The following is a 20,777-nucleotide window of genomic DNA, read 5'->3' on the forward strand; positions in this document are numbered from 1 at the left end:
CATCACTTCATACCTGAGCTATTGCAATTATCTGATGGTTGGTCATGCTGACTCATGACTTCATAGGATAGGGTCTCACAAAAGTAAATCTGGTACTCTTCAAGTCTAATGTGTGTCAGATGGCAATTATATTTCATTTGTATTGGGTCCCCATTTTTACTTAGCCTTTACTTAGCTATTTTTACTTCAGGTTTTATCATATTAGGAAACAAGAGAAAGAATATAAATGTTTGAAGTAAAATACTTAGTTTTAACTAAATCAAAGAGCAAAGAATTGGGAAAATACTTAGCTCACATGCTCCAGGATTTAGAAAAAGTATTCTTAACCTTGTTTGTGTCTAGTAACATCGAACTAGTGGGCTATTTTGAGGTGTTTTCATAGTCTAACATATAATTTAGCAGCAGTAATGTTTTTTTCTTCTAGTATAGAACCAGCAAACATTGTAAATAACTATTGAACTGTCATTCTGTGCTTGGGTTATAGTGAATAGCCACTAAGATTACGTAATTATTGGAGAAATGATCCTCAGAAATGAACCAGACGTTTATCAAGAATAGGATTTTTGGCAGTGGTAAGGTGGTATTGAGATTAGAAAAATCACTGAAGGAACTTTACATGGGGCTGTGGATTCTATGTAGGAGGAAAGAGAAGAAGAAAAATAGGTAGTGAGAAAAGTCTCAAGTTTCTTCAACTTGTAAAACAAGGAGGTTGGAATTTATGGACTATAAGGTCACTTTCAGGGCAGCTAGAATCTGGATAGAATCTGGGCCTAGAGGCAGGAAGATTCAGCTTCATGAGTTCAAATCTAGCCTCAGACACTTATGTCACTTACAGACACTTACTGTGTGACCCTGGTCAAATTATATAACCCTGTTTGCCTCAGTTTCCTCATCTGTAAAATCAGCTGTAGAAAAAAGTGACAACCTATTCCATTTTGTTTATATTTCAATTATATGGAAATAAAGTCATTTTTTTCTTATTCAAGTTCATGCAGTGTGTGATATCTGGTTGTATGTGGACTCAGTCAGTAAGCGTCCCTCATTTTTTCCACATGGAGAGACTGAGGCATAGAACAGTGAAATGATGGGCTCATGGATAATATGTAACAGAATTTGAACCTGAGTCCATTGACTCCTAATTCAGGACCATCTTACCTCTTATATTCATCATGTATTTATTTAATTATGCCACATTATTTAGATGTCAATTTGAGATGTACCGATGTGGTATATTTGGAGACAAAAATCATTTTACAATCTTGATTTAAAGAAGATCAGAATTTATTGACTGTATTTTTTTCAAAAAAGAGTTAAAATTTAAGTACAAATCAATAGCAAAAGGGAAAGAGATTCTGGTTGTAGGTTAGAAAAATAACAGCAAACAAGATAATAAAAATCAAAACCAAAGAACCCAACAAATCACAGTGAAGAAGAATCAAGATTGGAAAAATCTGCCAATTTTTAAGACTTCATACTTCAAGTACACCAGAATCTACTTTTGAGTCAGAATCACTGTCTTTTTTGAAAGTAATCACATAGAACAAAAGTGCAATCTGTAAAACCCAGGTTGTTGTAGGATCCACTGGAGTCTGATCCATGAGCTTTTCATGAATTTTTCTGAGGAATTTTCACTGTTACAGTCTTTACTTCCACATATTCTCTGAGCCCATCTTCCCCTAGCTCTCTTCCATTTCCAGATTCCTTGAAGCCTCCAAAAGGAGTATGACATGTTACAATGTTATAGGTATTGACCCACACAGTTCCAGCTTGCAGGGCTTGGGTCAAATACATAGCCTTGTCCAGGTCCTTGGTAAACACTGCCGCCGCCAATCCATACTTGGTATTGTTGGCTCTCTCAATAACCTCACTGATCTTTTTGAACTTGAAGACGGGCTGCACGGGCCCAAAGATCTCTTCCTTGGCAATCCTCATGCTGTCTTGTACATTGCCAAAGACAGTGGGCTTGATGAAGAAGCCCTTCTCCCCAAAGCGTTCTCCCCCACACATCAACTTAGCGCCTTCTTTCTGGCCCACTTGGATGTAACTCAGGATTTTTTCAAATTGCTCCTTGTCCACCTGGGGCCCTTGCTGTGTGTCAAGCTCAAAGGGATTCCCAACTTTCCTCTGTTTGGCTTTTTCCACAGTCCTTTCAAGAAATTCATCATAGATAGAGTCTTCCACAAAGGTCCGAGAACCTGCACAACAGCACTGACCCATGTTGAAGAAGAGGGCTTCATGACACTGCTCCACAGCGTGATTCATGTCTGCGTCTGCCAGGACAATACTGGGGCTCTTCCCCCCCAGCTCTAGCGTGACCCTCTTCAGGTTGGAGTCTCCTGCTGCCTTCTGGATCAGATGCCCAACCTCGGTAGAGCCAGTAAAGGCCACTTTATCAATGTCCATGTGTTGGGCCACAGCAGCCCCTGCAGTAGGTCCATAGCCTGTGATGATGTTTACAACTCCGGGAGGAAAGCCAGCTTCTTTAATCAAGGAGGCAAAGTACAAGGCAGAGAGTGGGGTCTGTTCAGCCACCTTCATGACAACAGTATTGCCGGCAGCAAGAGCTGGGGCAAGTTTCCAGCCTTGCATGACCAAAGGGAAGTTCCATGGAATGATCTGGCCACACACTCCAACAGGCTCATGCCTTGTGAAGCAGAAATGCTCTCCATCCATAGGGATGGTCTTCCCGTGGCATTTGTCTGCCCAGCCTGCAAAGTACCGATACACCTTAATGACCTCATCAAGGTCTAGGACATAGGACTCTTGGAAAGGCTTGCCATTGTCCAGAGTCTCCAGGGAGGCTAGGTAGACACGATCTCTCTCTACCAGGTCAGCTAGGCGGTAAAGCAGACGCCCCCTTTCAGAAGCATCCATCTGTCGCCATGGTGACCCCAGCCGAAAGGCTTCCCGGGCAGCTTTGACAGCCAAGTCCACATCTGCCTTATCCCCTTCAGCCACATGAGTGATGACCTCTCCCGTGGAGGGATTGACCGTTGGGAATGTCTTCTTGCTGACTGCATCCCTCCACTCGTTATTGATGAAGAGTTTGTCATAGCGAACATCTGGCTGTAGCACAGGGTTCGGAAGATTCGCAGCAGATGAGAAGGGAGCAACCTTTCTACAAAGACCAGATAACCGGGGGGCCAGGAGACGCAGCATGGTACTTCTGGAGGGGGAACAACATAAGCCATCTTAAATCATTATGGTTAAATGTATTCCTATTGACAAAAGATCTATATTTGTAATTTTATTACATGGATTTCTGAGAGGGTTTCAGATCATAACAAACTCTACAGAATCTTGCCTTTTAAAAAAGTACTCTATTTTGTAAGAGGGAAGATTTTAGATTCTCTGTAATTCTCAATCAGGGTCAGTAGCATAAATTACAGAATCAAAGAATTTGAAAGCTGGAAGGTATTTTACAGATCATTAAGTCCTAGTTCAGCCTGACCCCAAGTTCAATTATTATCTCAATGTAAAAGATTTTCATTTCCAGTCTTCATTACCAATTGCCTGCATCTCTGCCTGGATGCCCCATAGGTGTCTAAAACTCAATATGTCCCAAAAAGAATAATGGTCTTAATATATTTTTTAACCAATGATTTGAATAAACACCATGATTTGAATGCTCATCAAACTTATGGATATCTTCAGAAGAATAGCTAACATATTAGATGGCTAAATTGGGATCCCAAATAATCCTGACAGTTAAGGCATTGGATTAAATCTGACTGAAAGATAAATGCAATATGCTATACCTGAATTGTTGTTGTTTGTCCTTCCTTCTCAGAGAGGACTAGAATATCAGGGAGATGATGCAGTGACTGTAAATAAATTGGATTTAAGTGAGGGAGGTCTGGGTAACAGCCTCACTCTCTTCTCCACACCTATCTAGGTCCAGTGGCAAGATATAGATCAAGACAACTGGAGGTGGCCCAGGAAGCAGTTGGAGACTTTAGACTTTTAAAGTTAAGGTCTTTAAGAGGTCTCATTTAGACTGAGGCAACACTCATTCAATGATTAAAGCCAGGTGAGAAATGAGGCAAAAAATGACCTCTGTTACCTACTTTAAAAAAAAAAAAAAAAAAAGAAAGAAAGAAAAAGGGGGAAAAAAATCAATCTGTGAAGAGAAGAATCTGAGGGTTTCTGGCCAAAATAAGCAATTGTTATTTACATTCACTGAGCCAATCAGGACCCCAAAATGGCTAAGTGAGGCTTGGGCTAGGACCTATTGTTGGCTGGCCAATCAATGAAAACCAGAGTGATTTGCGTTTGAATATTTGGACAGTAGAAAACAAAATAAAAAAAACAACTTCAGAAATACAAGATGGGAGAAGAATAGTTAGACAGTAGTTTATCAAGAAAGATCTGGGATCTTTTCAGACTACAAACTTAATGTGAGTCAACAGTGAAATGGGATAGTAAAAAGAAAATAAATATAAGATAATTAAAGGTGATCAGAGGGAAGAGTCTCGCATTAAGGGGGAACAGAAAACATTTCTTCTAGAAAGTGGGATTTTAGCTGGGATTTGAAGAAAACCAGAAAAAAAAATACAATGAGGAAGAGAATCCAGAGTACTATGGGAGAACTATGCAAATGTGGGGAACAGCAAAAGGCCAGGATCACTGAATCACAGAGTATATGGGATGAAAGAAAGGCATAAGTTAATTAGAAAACTAGGTAAGTTGAAAATATAAAGGACTTTGAATACCAGATAGAGTAGTTCATATTTGATCCTGAGGGTAACAGGGAGTGAACTGGTGGTAGCAGTGGTGACATTGTAAGACATGTAATTTAGGAACATAAATTTGACATTTGGGTGGAAGAATGGAGTTGGGGAGAAACTTGAGGCAGGAAGAACAATCAGAAGGCAATTATAGTAATCTAGGTATGAAAGAATGAAGGTTTATACCAGGGTGTTTACAATATCAGTAAGTAAAGAACAGATTAGAGAGAAAGCAAGTGGAGACTTTTTAAATTTTAAAAATTAAATAGTGAATTTCTTTTTAAAGAGCTGAGCCACAAATAGGGATAATGGCTAATGGAAATGGATGTTATCAAGTGAGAATTTTTTGATGGAAGAAACTTGGGCATGTTTGTAGGAAGCAGAGAAGTAATAGGCATAGAGGGAGTGACTGAATTTAATTACAGTGGGAATAAGAAGTGATCAGCTGAAGAAGATGGGATGGAATGGTCACTTGTATATGGAGAGGGTTTGCCTTGGGGTGAAGAAAGAGATAGTAAGGAAAGGGATCTGAGTGATAATATGAGATGGAGAATCTCTGGCAAATGATTTCAATTTTTTTCAGTGAAACGTTAAGTACAGTTCTCAGCTGAAGGGGGGGAAAAGAAGCTTTGGGAAATGACAAAAAAAAATGAAGTTTGGGAGAAGTCATCAAGATAAATGGGATAGTAAGTTAATTATTGTCATTCAGTTGTTTTTAACTTTTCCTGAGGCTTTTTTTCTTTTGGTAAAGATACTGGAATGGCTTGCCATTTTCTTTTCCCGCTCGTTTTACAAATGAGGAACTCAAGCAGAATTAAATGACTTTTCCAGAGTCACAGCTAGTAAGTAAATGGGGCTGGATTTGAACTCATGAAGATGAATCTTTCTGACTCCAAGTCAGGCATCCTATTCATTCTTCCATTTACCCACCTCAGGGAATCAGTTAGGGAGATGTAAAAGGATTGCTTTGGGAGCAGTGAGAGCCCGGTTGAAATAATATTAAATATATTTGTAATAGACTCAGTTAGCAGATTTCATTACTTTCTATAACTTTGTTGAGTAACCAACGAATAAGAATGAGGGCAGCAAATGTTGGAAGTAATGTTAAGATGAAACTTGGCTGTGCAACATTGGTGATAAGTTTAAGGGACAGGGGGCTCAAGAAGAACTGAATTGATTAATCAGGAATTAAAATGGAAGAGGGGAGCATAAAAAATTAAGTTGCTCAAGGTAGAAGCCATTTCTAGAAGTCAGATTTTATGATAGCTTAAGCCATAAGGGATATATTGGTTCTAGCCTTTAGTCTTTTTGACTTGAGTTTTCTTTGAAGAAGTCATATTTGCTACATTGAAATTTGGATTATTTGTCTTGAGTTCTACAATCTATATTATTATTTAATTTATCCTTTCAATCAGTTAAACATCCTTGCAGGCACCCAATGGGCTGAGGGTGTTTAACCTTCTAATAAAAAAATAGGATCTTTCTGGTCTGTAGCATGTGACTATGAGTGCTTACAAATATTTTTCTACCAAAAGAATTTTCTCATACCAGAAATGTGATAGAGCCATCACAAACCTGTCCATGAAAGCTGATTATTTCTATGTAGATGCTACACTTTGCAAATTGGCAAATGATACAAATCAGGTCTTGATTTACTGTTTTGTTAATTGTCTAGACTTAAGAAAATTATGGATGAATATTAATAATGTAAATTAAACCTAAGTGTTGCATATGTGATTTATTTTTGAGAGCTAATTGTTAAATATTTCTTGTCCCACTCCTACCCTTGACACTTTATCTTCCTGTAGAGAACTGAGTAGAGCTATCTTGGAAATAGGAGAGTTTTGACCTTTGATTTTGTTGGTGTGGGAATCTTCTGAGGCATATAGACACAAATCTGCAACTAATCTATAATTATTACTTTAAAGCTATTTCTGACTCTGAGGGAATAAGTGATTTGTTCAAGGTCACACCATTTTTATGTGCGTAGAGTTTAAAACCAGGTATTCCTGACTCCAAGAGCAGCTAGATGGCATCAGAATGTAGAGTACTGGACCTGGAGTTAGGAAACTTCATCTTTCAGAGTTCAAAAATGACATCAGACACTTACTAGCTGTGTAACTCTGGGGAAGCTACTTAAATAATCCTATTTGCCTGAGTTTCCTCACCTGTAAAGTTATTAGAGAAGAAAATTGCAAACTATTCCAGTTTTTTTTTCCAAGAAAATCCCAAATATGGTCACAAAAACTTGGATATGACTGAAAAAACAACTGCACAACAATTCCTGATTGCAAAGCCCATCCTTTAGCAATTAAACTACTCTTTCTCCCAGGAGATATGCTATTATTGTATAATTTAATTCAGTGGACACTATGAAAATTCTTTCTCCTGTGATTATTCTGGTTTAAGTTGATTCTTAATTAAATTATTATGGAGAGTAAAAAGTGTGACTGCTTAATAATGAGAATGCCCTAGTGTCTAAGAGTTCTATATTTGAGTTTTATTAGGTTTTCTTTCCAGGAGCTTTCACCATGGGGCAATTTAGTGTTAATCACTATTTTTTAAACTGAGTCGCAAGGAAATTCCAGGAGCACAGAGCTATGTAATTCCAAACATTTTGCATTGGACAAGCAAAAGAGAAGTGTTCTAGTTCCAGCTCCCTTCTGCAGAAATCTAAAACTTTATAACACTGAGAATCACAGTACCTCAGTGTTGAAAAGGGACCCTAGATTTAATCCAGTTTATCTGAAACATGAATTCCTACCACCAAGGCCCAACCAAAGACCATCTACTTGAATACCTCCTTTATTTCTCTGGGCAATCCCCTTTATTTTAGGATGAACTCTAATTATCAAACAAATAAGTGGGCAACAGATAGAATGTAGGACTCAACGTTAGGAAGACTCAAATTTGAATCCTGCTTCAGATACTCTGCAGCTGTATGACCCTAGGCAACTCTACTTAGCCTCAGTTTTCTCATCTAAATCAAGATAATTACTAGCACCTATCTCACAGGATTGTCCCGAGAATCAAATAAGTTAAAATATGTTAAAGCACATCGAAACTATTAAAGCTGTATAAAATACTAATTATTATTATTTTTATTATTAGTTTTTTCCTTATTTTGAATCAAAACCAGCTTCCTTGTAATTTTCATTCAATGGTCCTAGTCGTGTTTTTTTAAGAGTCAAGACAGAACAAATCTAATAGTTCTACCATATGACAGCCTTGCAAAAACATGAAAACCATTGTCATTTCCTACTTAAGTCTCCTCTTTTCCAGTTGATTGCTTCACATGCCATCATTCTGTCACTGTCCTAGCTGAACTCTCTTTGATAGTTTATTGACAGATATCTTTGCAAAAATACATTTCCCACACCTGAACACAGTATTCTAAATTGTGGTCTGAGTAGGGCAGACTAGAACTATCATTTCTTTTAATCTGGAGACTATTATTCTTACTAACCAGCTTGGGACAACAATCCTTTTTACTAGCTAATTCTTTATTTCAATTCTTTTGTACTAGCAGCTTGCCAACTTTTTCAAATAGGCAACTAAGGTCAAAGATATAATCACAAGGAGAGATGGAGAGAAAGACTCTGGTCTTCCTTTCCTCACTTCTGCACTTGTAGCATGGGGATGGAAAGGAAGGGTTCAAATGGAGTAACTTCCTCCATTCATTGGAGGAAAACTGATACCTAGACAGTTCCAATTTTTCAAAACTTTAGTTAATCAGTAATTTTCATAAATTACAAGTCAGTTTCATAACTGTTCAAAAGAATGAGAATTGTGAGAAAGTTTATATCTAGTCCATACCCTTCCCATTTCAAATTTTACAGATGATAAACCTGAGGTAGAATAACACTTTTAGTTAAGTAGAAGACTCAGAATTTTAATATAAAATATAATATATATATGTAACATAAAATGTTTTGCGTAACTTCACATGTGCTTTCTTAATAGGGGATGAAGGTCGAGATAAGGAAGAGAATTTAGAACCCACAGATTTTTAAAAATATAAAAATGGATATAAAATACTTTAAATGTAATTGAGGAAAAGTAAAAATATTAAATTAAAAAAACATGCTGAAAAGAGGTTCATGGGTTTTATCTGACTGAGGGAGGGGATCAGGACACAAAACCGGTTAGGAATCCCTTGACTACATTTTTTTTTTTTTTTAAGTTTCCTTCCAGTTTTCAATAATCTGTTCATCGTTATCTTAGGAACTTTCAGTATCTTGGGAAGCACCAGTTGACCCACTTAGGGAACTGTGTTCTCACAGGGCTAGGTGCAGAGAGCAGCTGTCGTACACAGTGAAGCAGAAAACCTTCCAGAAGATTTAATTGAGCTGCGAAGACAGCTCCAATCCAGCGTTAAGGGAGACGTGTCCTAGAGCTAGCGACCGATGGAGCTGGATCGCACTCAAGATGCTCGCTCCCCGCACCTGTGTCTTGGTGCCAAGCTGAAATAACTCCAACGCACCGGGCTCAGGCCTAGATCTCGTACCACTACCAAGAGGATAGGGGAAGCTGGGCTGTAGGTGCGTTTTTACCTTATGATTCAGGTTGGGTCGTTACCTTCTGGTCCAGTTGGCTAGCAGCATCCAGGGCGCAGAGGCTCAGCCCCTCCCAGTGCACAGCCAGTTTATAGAGGCACTCTATGAGGTACCTTTAGTGTCTCCACCCTCTGTCCCCGGTGTTAGCGCGAGATCAGCCCTTGGTACACCCACACCACACCTCAGGCTTTACTGGGAGGCAGGAGCTACTCACCTTTCCCCAGAGGTTCCTAGTGATCTTGTTACCTTATTAACTGCAGCTGGGAACCTAAACTAAAGCGTAAACATCCATTGCTCTTTGCTCTCTTCTTTGCCGTTATGCTCCTGATAAGACGGGTTGACGATGAACTTTAACTTTTACCATTTTTTTTTGGCTGCTTCCCTTTCCCCCGCCCCCAATTTCGGCTGATAAACGCAATTCTTGCATTTATTTGTTCTGTACTTTGGAAAGAGGCACAGTGTTTACAGATGATTCTTTTAAAAAATCTTTATAGTAACTTGTTCACAAATTGTTTTTACTTATTTGCGAAATTAATTTCTATTAACTTCATTCTGTTGAATGTTTCCTTAATAATCCCATTTCTAGCTTCTTACACTTTCCCAACTAGTGATTTCCTCTAAGACATTATAACTAATTCCTAAAGTAGGCATTCACCTTATTTTAAAAAATATTTATTTAATGTTTTCCCCAGTTACATTTAAAAGACTTTTTTACATTTTTTTAAAACTTTTGATTTCCAAGTTCTCTCCCTTATTCTCACTTCCAGCCTTTATTAAAAAAAATACATGTGAAGTTATGCAAAACATTTTCATGAAAGTCATGTTGTGTAAGAAAACAATTTCCTACAGTAATAGTAATAAGAATTATTTTAAGAAAAATTAGAGAGAGAGAGAGAGAGAGAATGAGAATGCTTCAATATGTATTCAAATACAATTTGTTCCTTTTTTGAGTACGGATAGAATTTTTCATAAATCCTTCAAGGGAGTGTGGATCATTAATTATATTGCTGAGAATAGCAATCATTTACAGCTGGTCTAGTAGAACATTGCTATTACTTCGTATATAGTGCATTTTCACTTTGCTTGAGTTCATGGAGGACTTTTTAGGTTTTATTCTGAGAGCATCCTGTTCATCATTTCACAGACAACAGTAATATTCTATCACAAACACATACCACAATTCATTCTGCCATTCCCCAGTTAATGAGTCGCTCCTCAATTTCCATTTTTTTTGCCCTAAGAGACCTCCTATACTTCCCCTCCCTAAATATAGATCCTTTTCCTTTAAAAAAAATCTCTTTTGGACGTGCATGAATTTATAACACTTTGGTAGGTAAGTTAACAACTTAATTTAACAACTATACCAAGTAAGAGGTAGAATGGTTTAGGATAGTGGGGTGGGGTTCAACCTGGACTACTTGGGTTCAAGTTCTCCCTTTGACAGAGTGTAACTGAATGATCTTTGACAAGTCATTTCACTTCTAAAATTCTTCCCTGCTGAGGCAATTAGATTTGATAATAATAATTGTCATTTGCATAGCATTTTATATAATTGATAATAATAATTTTATATAATTGATAATAATTGTCATTTACATAGCATTTTAAGTTTGTAAAGCACTTTACTTATGTAAAGTTTACTATAGTATTTTCTGTTTACTATAGTATTATAGCACAGTGTTAGTCTAGATTTTATTAACTCAGGTGCTGTTATCCTCATTTTAGAGAGGACAAAATTGAGGCAGTTTATATATGTGCAAACAACTAATGAATATGTGCAATGCATTTTGAACCCATGTCTTTCAGCCTCTGAGCTCAGCACACAGCCTACTGTGTCACCTAGATGCTTCTAGCAGTTGATGCTTGAGGGATCTTGGGCAAATATCTTAACTACTCTGTGTCTCAGTTTCTGAAACTTAGCCTTTTCCTGCCTCAGTTTCTTTATCTGTACAAGGAAGGAATGAGTGAACTAGATATTTTCTAATAGCTAACTATAGCATTCATAATTTCTCATTTTCACCTGATTTCTCAATCCTCACATTTCTTCTTTCTCCATCTGATGTGTGAACTAGAACCATTTTTCTCTCTGTACTGACTGATTCTATCTGATGGATTCTATCTGATGATTTTCTGTTAAATGTTATTTGAAGAAACTAGAAGAAAGGTCAATTTAAGTGAATGAAATGGATGCCAGAACATTTGAACCCCCTCCCAAAAACAAACAAACAAACATAAAACCCATCACAATTGAAGGTAGAAAGTGTCCTAAGAGGAAAGAGCTAAAAAACCATTGATGCCCTGGGGAAGGAAGAACATTCTTCTGTGGAGTCTTGACTTTCTTTAGCTCACTCCTCCTTCAAGGGGAGTAGCTTTCTTTTTAATCCAAACTGCCAAAAATGGCATCTCTTAAGTGAAAAACTCATTGCCTATTCAAATTAGTTTGTGATTTATTTTGAGGAGAAAATCCATTTTCATATAGCAAGCTTATACCTGTCTAATAACCAATAACTCTTAGCTGTCATATCGACTGTTGTTAAGTCATTTTTCAGGCGCCAATAGGGTCCATGACTCCATTTGGGGTTTCCTTGGCAAAGTTATTGGAGTGTTTTGCTATTTCCTTCTCCAGCTCATTTTACAGATGAAGAACCAAAGCAAACAGAGTTAAGTAGCTTGCCCAAGGTCACACAGTTAGTTTGAGACCTGATTTGAACTCAGGAAGACGAGTCTTTTTGATTCCAGGTTTAGCTGCCCCTTATGTCAGCTATTGCTGATCAGATCTTTCACTTTCTTAGAATAAGGAATGTGTTTTTCCTTTTCTCTCTATTGCTTGGCTTGAAATAAAATATAAGCACGACTTTTTATTTCTGTAGGTTACTAGGGTTTATTTTAAGTAAAAGAAGTCTAATATGAAATCAATAGATATAGAAACTTCCACACCCAGCTCATAGGAGGAGAAAAAGGTACCTGTGTGGCTCTTCCTTTGTTTGACTACCACACTAAGACTGCAGATCTCTGGTGCTATGAGTCTGTTTACTATAGTATTATAGCACAGTGTTAGTCTAGATTTTATTATGCTCTATCATAATTTATTTCTCAACAGCTGCTCTTTGCCATCTTGGCTCTCATATCTTTTCCTCCTGTTTACTCATCTTTCTAACCTCCTCTTCCTGCTTGGAAATTAAGACTACTCCCTCTCCCTAAATTTCTCCACCCTAAGGCAGTTTACATTTCTTCTTGGAGTCAGAAAATTTATTAGTCCTCTGTGAAATCTGTAATGGTATGGAAGATATCTGTAAATATATGGCAGGAGTAACAAAGAAGTCATCTATACATAAAAAAAGATGATGATTATCTTAGTATTCCTTAGGATGCTACTCTCAGAAAACCTCAAAGCAATGACATAACACAGTGCAAAACATCACTTAACAGATTGTTTCAGGGACTGGAATCGTATCTAAAGTATATGTTGCACATGTTTCATACATCTGTCTTACTATTACATGGATATCTAAAAACCACCAGCAAAGAAGCTTAACAGCAAGCAATGTAATCTCTTTGAGCAGATTAAATAAAGAACATGTTTAAACATTAGTATATATTAGCTAAATGTAGCTATGTTTTTTTTACATGACCCTGGTGCATAAACAAATGCATTTAAGCAGCGAATACCAGCATAATTCAGAACAGGTAATAGTTAATAGATATATTATTAGACATGTACAATTACATATAAAGTACAGATGACATAAGTAAGTCTCATAATGATCTCCTGACTACATATTTCTATACCATAAGAGTCTCAAAGCCTGAAGTTCTTGGCAGAAAAGATACTATTTTGGGAGTCAGTCCACTCAGAAATAATAGCTAACATTTATATAGCACTTACTAGGTGTCAGGCACCTAGTGCTAAATGCTTTGCAATTATTATCTCATTCGATTTTCACAATAACTCCTGGTGGTAGGTGTTATTATTAACCCCATTTTGCAGAAAAAAAATAGAGGTTAGGTGACTATGCTAGGATCACACAGTTATTAAATGGCATATTTGGTACAAGTTCTTCCTAATTTCAATCCTTGTGTTCTACCCATTGTACCACTTAACTGTCCTATATTGGAATTAGACCTAGAAAAGGCTTATGTATTATAGTACACAATGTTTTTGATGAAGATATCATACTCTGAAATAGTCTCATTCAGATAGACTTTTCTTAACTAAGGCAGTCTTTTTTAGTTAGAATTCCCTGAGGTAAATATCTATTATTCATCACTAATTGTTATATTATTTAAGGACCCTAATAATTTTCCTTGAAGCAGTCTTTTGTCCTAAGTCGCTGTTAATCATTTTAAGACAAACAGAGAATGACTGCCAAGGAAAGAAGAACAAAACTCATAGCATGCAAGGTTAGCAAAGGTCATGGAACTATAGAGCTTTGACCCCTTGATGCCTGTTCTTTTAAAACAAAACTAATTGACTTTTCCCAGACTATTATTAGCCAATGGATGACTGCTTCCTAGAAGTTATCGATGGACAGGAAGATTATTTATCTTAACACATTTTCAAAGTAAACAAATTTAAACACAAAAAAGGGAAACTGCAAAGATTTTCTAAGAAAAATATGTAACCCACTTTTAGTTGTTGAGTATGGATTCAGTATTATAATAATGATGTGGCAATGGGGCAACAAAGTTCTTTTCCCAGCCAGGGAGACCTGGGCAAATACTTGCCTCATGTCTCTAGGACCCTGGCCAAATCACTTGTCTGCTCATACTCTAGGCCATTCTTTAAGACTGCATTTCAGAAAAGGTACTATTCTGCATTGGTAGAAGAGATTTCCTTGTCAAAAAGTTCTAAATGCTAATGAGATAACATGTTTACTGACTATTCTAAATGGGGTTTTGATTGTTTAGACTAGTTTCACTTTTGCTTGCCTTTTCTGCTTTGGCTGTAGTACTTTTTCCTTAGTTTTCCAAGATCAGAAATTTAATTTATCTATCACTTTATACAAGAAGATCTGAAACAAGATTTTTTTTCTCTCTCTTTTTTTTTTGGTATCAACTTATCATGTTTTCAATTTAAGAACTTCTCACTTTCACTTAGCCCATAGAGCTGATCAGTTGCCAAATCTTATCATTTCATTTCTACCTTCAAATTTCTTTTATATGTCCTTTTCACTCATACAGTTACCACTCTATTTTCAAATCTCATTAGGAACCTTAGGAACTAAATGGCCCTAGATGGCTTCCCACTTAAATTCATATTCCACACTGTTGCCAAATTGATTTTCCTAAAGTACAGATCTGACTATGTAAATCAATAAATTCTAGTGCTTCTAGGATGAAATACAAGTTATTTGGCTGTGAAAACTCTTTGCAATCTTATTCCAACCAATCTTACAACCTTTTAATACATTATTCCTTTTCATGAACACTATGAGTTCAGCCATATTGAGTTCTTACTTTTATTAATACATGGAACTTCACCTCTTATCTCTGAGCCATTGCCTTGCCCATTTCCTGTTATGGGAATGAGCTCATCTCCTCATATCCACTTCTTAAAATCCCTAGTTTTTTCAAATCTCATCTCAAGTGTCACTTTCTATATGAAGCCCTTCCTGAGTCTCCAGCTGGTAGTATCTTTCTTTCAAAGTGTCCTACACACATATGTGATGCATGTGACCAAATCACCTATGATTGTGAGAGATAACAGGAGTCTGCTTCTCCTGGGAGAAAACATATTGTGTTCCCCAAACACATGGATGGGAGAAAGCTCTTTTTATAGTCTGTATAACTGTAATAGGATGCTTTTTTAACACTACCAGACTTTTTCTCCTTCCTTCTCTCCTTCCTCCCTTCCTCCCCTCCTTCTTCCCTTCCTCCCTCCTTCCCTCCTTCCTTCCTTCCTTTCTTCCTTCCTTCCCTCCCTCCTTCCTTCCTTTCTTCCTTCCTTTCCTCCTTATCCCTCCCTGTCTCTCTCCCTCCCTCCCTCCCTTCTTCCTCCCTCTCTCCCTCCCTCCCTCCCTCCCTCCTTCTCTCCTTCCTTCCTTCCTTTCTTACTTTCTTCCTCTTCTCCTCTTTTTACATCCACCCTCCTACCCCTCCCCAAGTCTCCTGTCTTGTTCAAACATAGCACTAGCACCAAGAATCTATTTTGTTGGTCCTTTCATTCAACAGATAGTAATAGAGTTCTGGATTATGCAACTTGAGCCATGGAGAATTTGAAGCCAGAATTCCCGACTGGATGTTGCTGCCAGTCTAGTGGGTTATGTAGGCCTAGAGGAACTTTGGACTTGGAACTTGGTGAGACTTTTGCAATGCAGAAACTGTGTTAAGCTGTGAACATAATTCCCTCCCCTCTCCAGACATAAAGTATAAATGGGTATTATGTTTCTCCAGGTACTTGCAGGAGGCATATTTGTATTTCTTCTCACTATACCTTTGAAATAATTATTCCTTTGTTAAAGTTAATCTGGTAAATGGAACTAGGGTGGAGGGAAATTATAAAATTGGAGAACATAATTGAGAAGGTTTGAGTAAATGGCAGAGAAACTAGGCACTCCCAAATCCCCTTAAAGGTACTGGAGAACTATGGGAGGGGAATGAAATATAACATCTCTGAGCTTCAGATAGTAAGGGGTTAGAGTAGTAACTATTACATTAAAAAATGTATATATATATATATATGTATATATATATATATATATATATATATACATATATATATATATATATATATAGTTTTTACAGAGAGTTTAGTAGCTAAATACAGCACATAGTATTCAGAGGATGGTATATAAATTACATTACATGAAACACAATTTTCTTTGAGGCAAAACATACCTTGAACTCATACTTCACACACCCTTTAGGAAAAACAAAACTTAAAAGAAAGGTACTCCCCCAATTTATGAAAAATATCCCCAGCACATATTTCTTATTCCAGATTTCCAAGTGATAGGCTTATGGATCCCTCCATGCTCAAGGAGATGGTGAAGAGGTGGGGTGAGAGGGAGATTGGAGGAGGGGAGAAAAAGAAAGGCATATCTGCTCATCCCCAACTTGCAACCTATAAATATACATATGTATGTATAAATGTATGTATATATGTGAGTGTATTGTTATCTTTTTCTCTCTCTATATATATATATATGAATATATGTATATATATATATATGTATATATATTTTTTTTTACTAACTGTGGGACCCCTTAGAGATGATAAGGAGCCAGTAATGGCTCTTGAACTGAAAAGTGATATAGAGGGATGTGCATTTTAGGAAGATTATTTCAGATAATCTTAGTGATTTGGATTAAAAAAGTTAAAGATTAGAATTAAGAAGACTAATTAGGATATTTTAGCAGTAGTGCAAAAAGTGATTTGAATATGAGAAATGATTAAAAGATGATATTGATAAGAATTGTCAAATGACTAGTTATGGAGGTAGAGGAAGTCAAGAAGAGTATGTAGTTGAGGATGACTCCAAGATATATAAGGTATCTGGGCAAATGGATGGTATTGCCTTCAACAGGGGGAAGTTCAGAGGAGGGATAAGAAGATGGTAAAGCTAAGGGTTTCTGTTTTGGATATGCAGAGTTTGGGAAACCAATGGGAAATCCATTTGGAGATGCCAGTAAGCATTTGGTGTTGAATGATTGGATTTGTGAGTTATTTGCATAGAAGTCATAATTGATCTCACTGGAGATGATGATACAAGACGATATGAGAGAGAAAAAATCCTTTTAATTTAGAGCAACATCAAAAGTTTGATAAAACTTCATTAAAACCAGAATGGTGAGACTTATCTGAGATTCTCAGAAAAAAAATTTCAGATTTTAAGCCTTTCCTTGAGGATGAGACCATCAAAAAGAGCCTGAGAGATTATCTCATCCAGTCTTCATGCATTTATCAGAACTTTCAAGGACTGAAGGTCCTCCATGTTTTTCTTAAAAGAAATTTGCAAAAGTATAGATGCAATAATTTTCCTTAGTGATTCAGTCAATATATTATTCTTCCAATAATGAAATTCTTCCTTATGGACAAATGAAATGAAAGCTTTCAAGTTTGTCCCTTCTCACACTGCATTATGTTTGGTTCCCTTTTCAAATTTATATTCTCAATATGCCTGGTGAGATCTTTGAATATTAAGCATAATGTTTAAAACACATTCAGTGTTCAAGAGAAGATTCTGGTTTTCTGTTGGATTTTGCTATGTTTCTTATTCATATTCATGAAGTATCCAGTCAATTTTTTTTTGTCACAATGCTCAACTAATTCCAGAAGCAGTGGGGTATAGAATGAAGACCACCTAGCCAGGAGTTGGAATATGTCAAAACAAATTCTGGCTCAATCTTTTATTACTATATCTTAGCAAGTTACTTAACCTCCATTGGGAAAATGAGGATACTTCTACCCTAACATAAATTTATGTAACACTCTAAAATTTACAAATTATTTTGGAAATACTATTTTAGTTTATCTTTACAATTCTGAATGAAACATGTTTTTATTGCATCTTGTTTTACAAATGAGAAAAGTGATATGTGACTTGCCTAGTGGTACACAACCAGCATATATCTGAAGCAGGGTTTAAACTGAGCTCTTCTTGACTCCAGGTTTTGTTCTCTCTTCATGGAGTCATCTAGCTTCTCAATATCTGCTGTTTGTTGCAGGATTGTTGTGAGGTTTAAATGAGAGAATGGCTATTAAAATGTGTAGCTAGGTGTCATAGTGGTTAAAGTGCTGGGTCTAAGGTCGGGAAAGACTCATCTTTCTGAGTTCTGACTTGGGCCCCACACACTTATTAGTTTTGTGATCCTAGGCAAGTCATTTAACCTTATTTGCCTTAATTTCCTCATCTGTAAAATTAATTGGAGAAGGAAACAGCAAATCACTCCAGTATCTTTGCCAAGAAAATCCCAAAGGGGGTCATGAAGAGTCAGATGTGACTCAACCATAATAACAAATTATTTCTGTTTTCTCATTTGAACACTGTAGAAAACATTGAGATAGATACTATAATGTCTAATTCACAGATGAAGAAAATGAGGCTTAGAAATGTAGAGTGACTTGCTCATGGTTGCATAGCTAGTACATGTCTAAGATAAGATTTTAACCTAGGTCTTTGTGATATCAAGTTTCAACTCTATGTACTTTGCCATGGCATTCCCTTGATAGCCAAGCATAAACAGAAGGTAAAACAGGTAGTTCTGAATATAAGTGGAAAACACAAAAGAAAGAAATCATCAGAGGTCATCAAGTCATTTTTGTGACTTGTGAGCCAGTGAGGATGAGGGTTAATGTGCATTATAGAAACAAGTAGCGTGGTTATTGCTTCCTTTGGAACAGATTTTTATTTTCATATTCATATTTCTTTTTAATGAGGCATTCTATATGCTTTTAAATTTACAGAACACCTGATTTTTCTGTACAATATGACAAATATGGAATATGTTTAAAAGGATTGCCCGTATTTAACCTAAATCAAATTGCTTGCTATGCTGGGGAGGGGAGAGAAAAATTTGGAGCAAAAGATCTTACAAAAATGAATGTTGAAAACTATGTTGACATGTATTTGGAAAAGATAGAAAACTATTGAGGGGGAAAAAAACTTACAGACCATTCTACTCTCCTTCCCAAGTTATGATTCAATTATGTTTTCAAGTTAAGACCTAAAAGGGAGAGGGGTAAGAAAGCAATTCTGCATATCATATGAGACTGAGATAACCTCAGATTAATTTTTAACGGGGTTTTAACTATTTATTCTGGGAAAAAATCTTTTTTGATAAATGTAATTACATGCAATAGACTATTTGAAGAAACAGTTCTTTTATGACTTAATCATCATAATAAATGAACATTTACTGATTAATATTTGCTAGATTTACAGTTGGTCCTATTATAAGAAGAATAGAGTCACTACTCATAAATTTCTCTCTTTTTAGCCTTTGAGTCCTATGCCTCAAATTTCCATCATTTATATCATGATTTGAGGTGGAAATAATTCTGCAGATAAAATTTTAATGATAATTTAACTTTGATTATTCAGGTTAAAGATGCCTTTTTGATTAATGAAATTATTCCTTAAACAGGAAAAATTTTTGAATGCTAGGCTTAAGATCTAGGCTCAGAGGGTCTTAAATGAGCAGTTGTTTTGTGAATATTTTGGGAACTATATTTCTATATGATTGATTTTCTTTGTAGGGCTAGGTATTTTATTTTATGAATTTAAATCATTATTCTGAGAAGTGGGCCATTGCTTTATCAAATTGTCAAAGGGGTCTGTGACAAAAAGGGCCAATAATTTCTGTTGTACAAAGAAGGCATAATGGAATTTAAAAATTTTCTTTCTTAACCAAACTTAATGGACTTAACTATCAGGATGGTGGCATATGGAATAGGGGCATAATTCTTTCTGGATCTGGATCAGGGGTTCGCTAAACTTTAAAAAATATTTTGGTAACTGTTTTAATACCATTTTTGCCTTTGTGATTATTTGTATTTTATTTTATTTAGTTAAATTATTCTGAGAAGGATCCCATAGGTTTATCATTTTGTCAAAGGGGCCCACTTAATACAAGGGATGAAGAATCCCTGTCCTAAAGCATGGTTTCTTAAACTTTTCCACTTATGACCTCTTTTCATCTGAGAAATTATGATATTATCCCAAGTATATAGATATATAAAATAGGTATACACATTAAACATTTAATGATAATAAATCATAATTTTGTGACACCCCCCCACATTCAGTTATGAGACCCCATTTAGTGTCATGACCCACAGTTAAGAAGCTTGGTTTTAGAGCATAGATTTATAAAGGGAAAAGAACTTTGGAGACTAGTTAGCATAACCCTCTCATTTTATAAAATAGGAAACTAAGTCCCAGAGAAGTTAAGTGACTTACCTGAAGTCACACTGATAATATTGAACTCGAATCTCTGATTTCTTTTTCACTTATTCAGGGTGAACTGAAAAACAAATTCTATTCAAGGATGGGGATAAATTCATGGAGCAGTGTTAGAATAAGAAATGATTGATAAAAGTTAATGGTTGACAAGAAAAATATTTAAGGTGCCAAAATTTGTGTTTGTATTGAAGTATTAATTTAGTTTTGTATCATGTTTTTGAGTAGAATGATCAGTGATGCTGATTAATGATTTTTCTTATTTTTTTTAAAATAAGGATTTTTTTTCTTAAAAGAGAGACGAATTGGATAATATCCCTCAGTTAAGACTATCACCAACCTTATTGTTCACACTATGAAACAAATTAAGCACCACTAATTTTATTTTATTTTATTTTATTTTTTTTGGCTGAAGCAATTGGGGTTAAGTGACTTGCACAGGGTTACACAGCTAGTAAGTGTTAAGTGTATGAGGCCAGATTCAAAGTCGGGTCCTCCTGACTTCAGGGCTGGTGCTTTATCCACTGTGTCACTTAGCTGCCCCAGAACTTGGTGAATTTTATCTTTTGTTAAAAATGAAAGAAGCAAATATG

At 36.2% G+C, this 20,777-nt stretch overlaps 1 protein-coding gene across 4 annotated transcripts; it reads right to left on the bottom strand.

The window, feature by feature from the left end:
- Positions 1-1,331: 1,331 nt before the first annotated feature.
- Positions 1,332-20,260, bottom strand: ALDH1B1 (aldehyde dehydrogenase 1 family member B1). Of its 4 annotated transcripts, none has more exons than XM_023497344.2 (2): positions 20,185-20,260; positions 1,332-3,166 (listed from the first exon to the last, which is right to left on the bottom strand). In XM_023497344.2, the coding sequence occupies exon 2, from the start codon at positions 3,157-3,159 to the stop codon at positions 1,606-1,608; it is 1,554 nt and encodes a 517-aa protein (XP_023353112.1). In that variant the 5' UTR covers positions 3,160-3,166; positions 20,185-20,260; the 3' UTR covers positions 1,332-1,605. The 4 variants fall into 4 exon arrangements, with proteins under 4 accessions (XP_023353112.1, XP_023353111.1, XP_023353110.1 ...); XM_023497343.2 differs by lacking the exon at positions 20,185-20,260 and adding an exon at positions 9,498-9,605; XM_023497342.2 differs by lacking the exon at positions 20,185-20,260 and adding an exon at positions 9,306-9,491.
- Between the last annotated feature and the right edge of the window lie 517 nt (positions 20,261-20,777).

This window comes from Sarcophilus harrisii, chromosome 1 (assembly GCF_902635505.1).
Source record: "Sarcophilus harrisii chromosome 1, mSarHar1.11, whole genome shotgun sequence".
NCBI lineage: Eukaryota > Metazoa > Chordata > Mammalia > Dasyuromorphia > Dasyuridae > Sarcophilus > Sarcophilus harrisii.

Coding starts and splice junctions, on each gene's coding strand:
- ALDH1B1 (XM_023497342.2), bottom strand. CDS start 9,331: ATGCTGCTAGCCAACTGGACCAGAAG. Junction 3,167..9,305: donor CTAGCCAACTGGACCAGAAG/GTAACGACCCAA, acceptor TTCCCCCTCCAG/AAGTACCATGCTGCGTCTCC.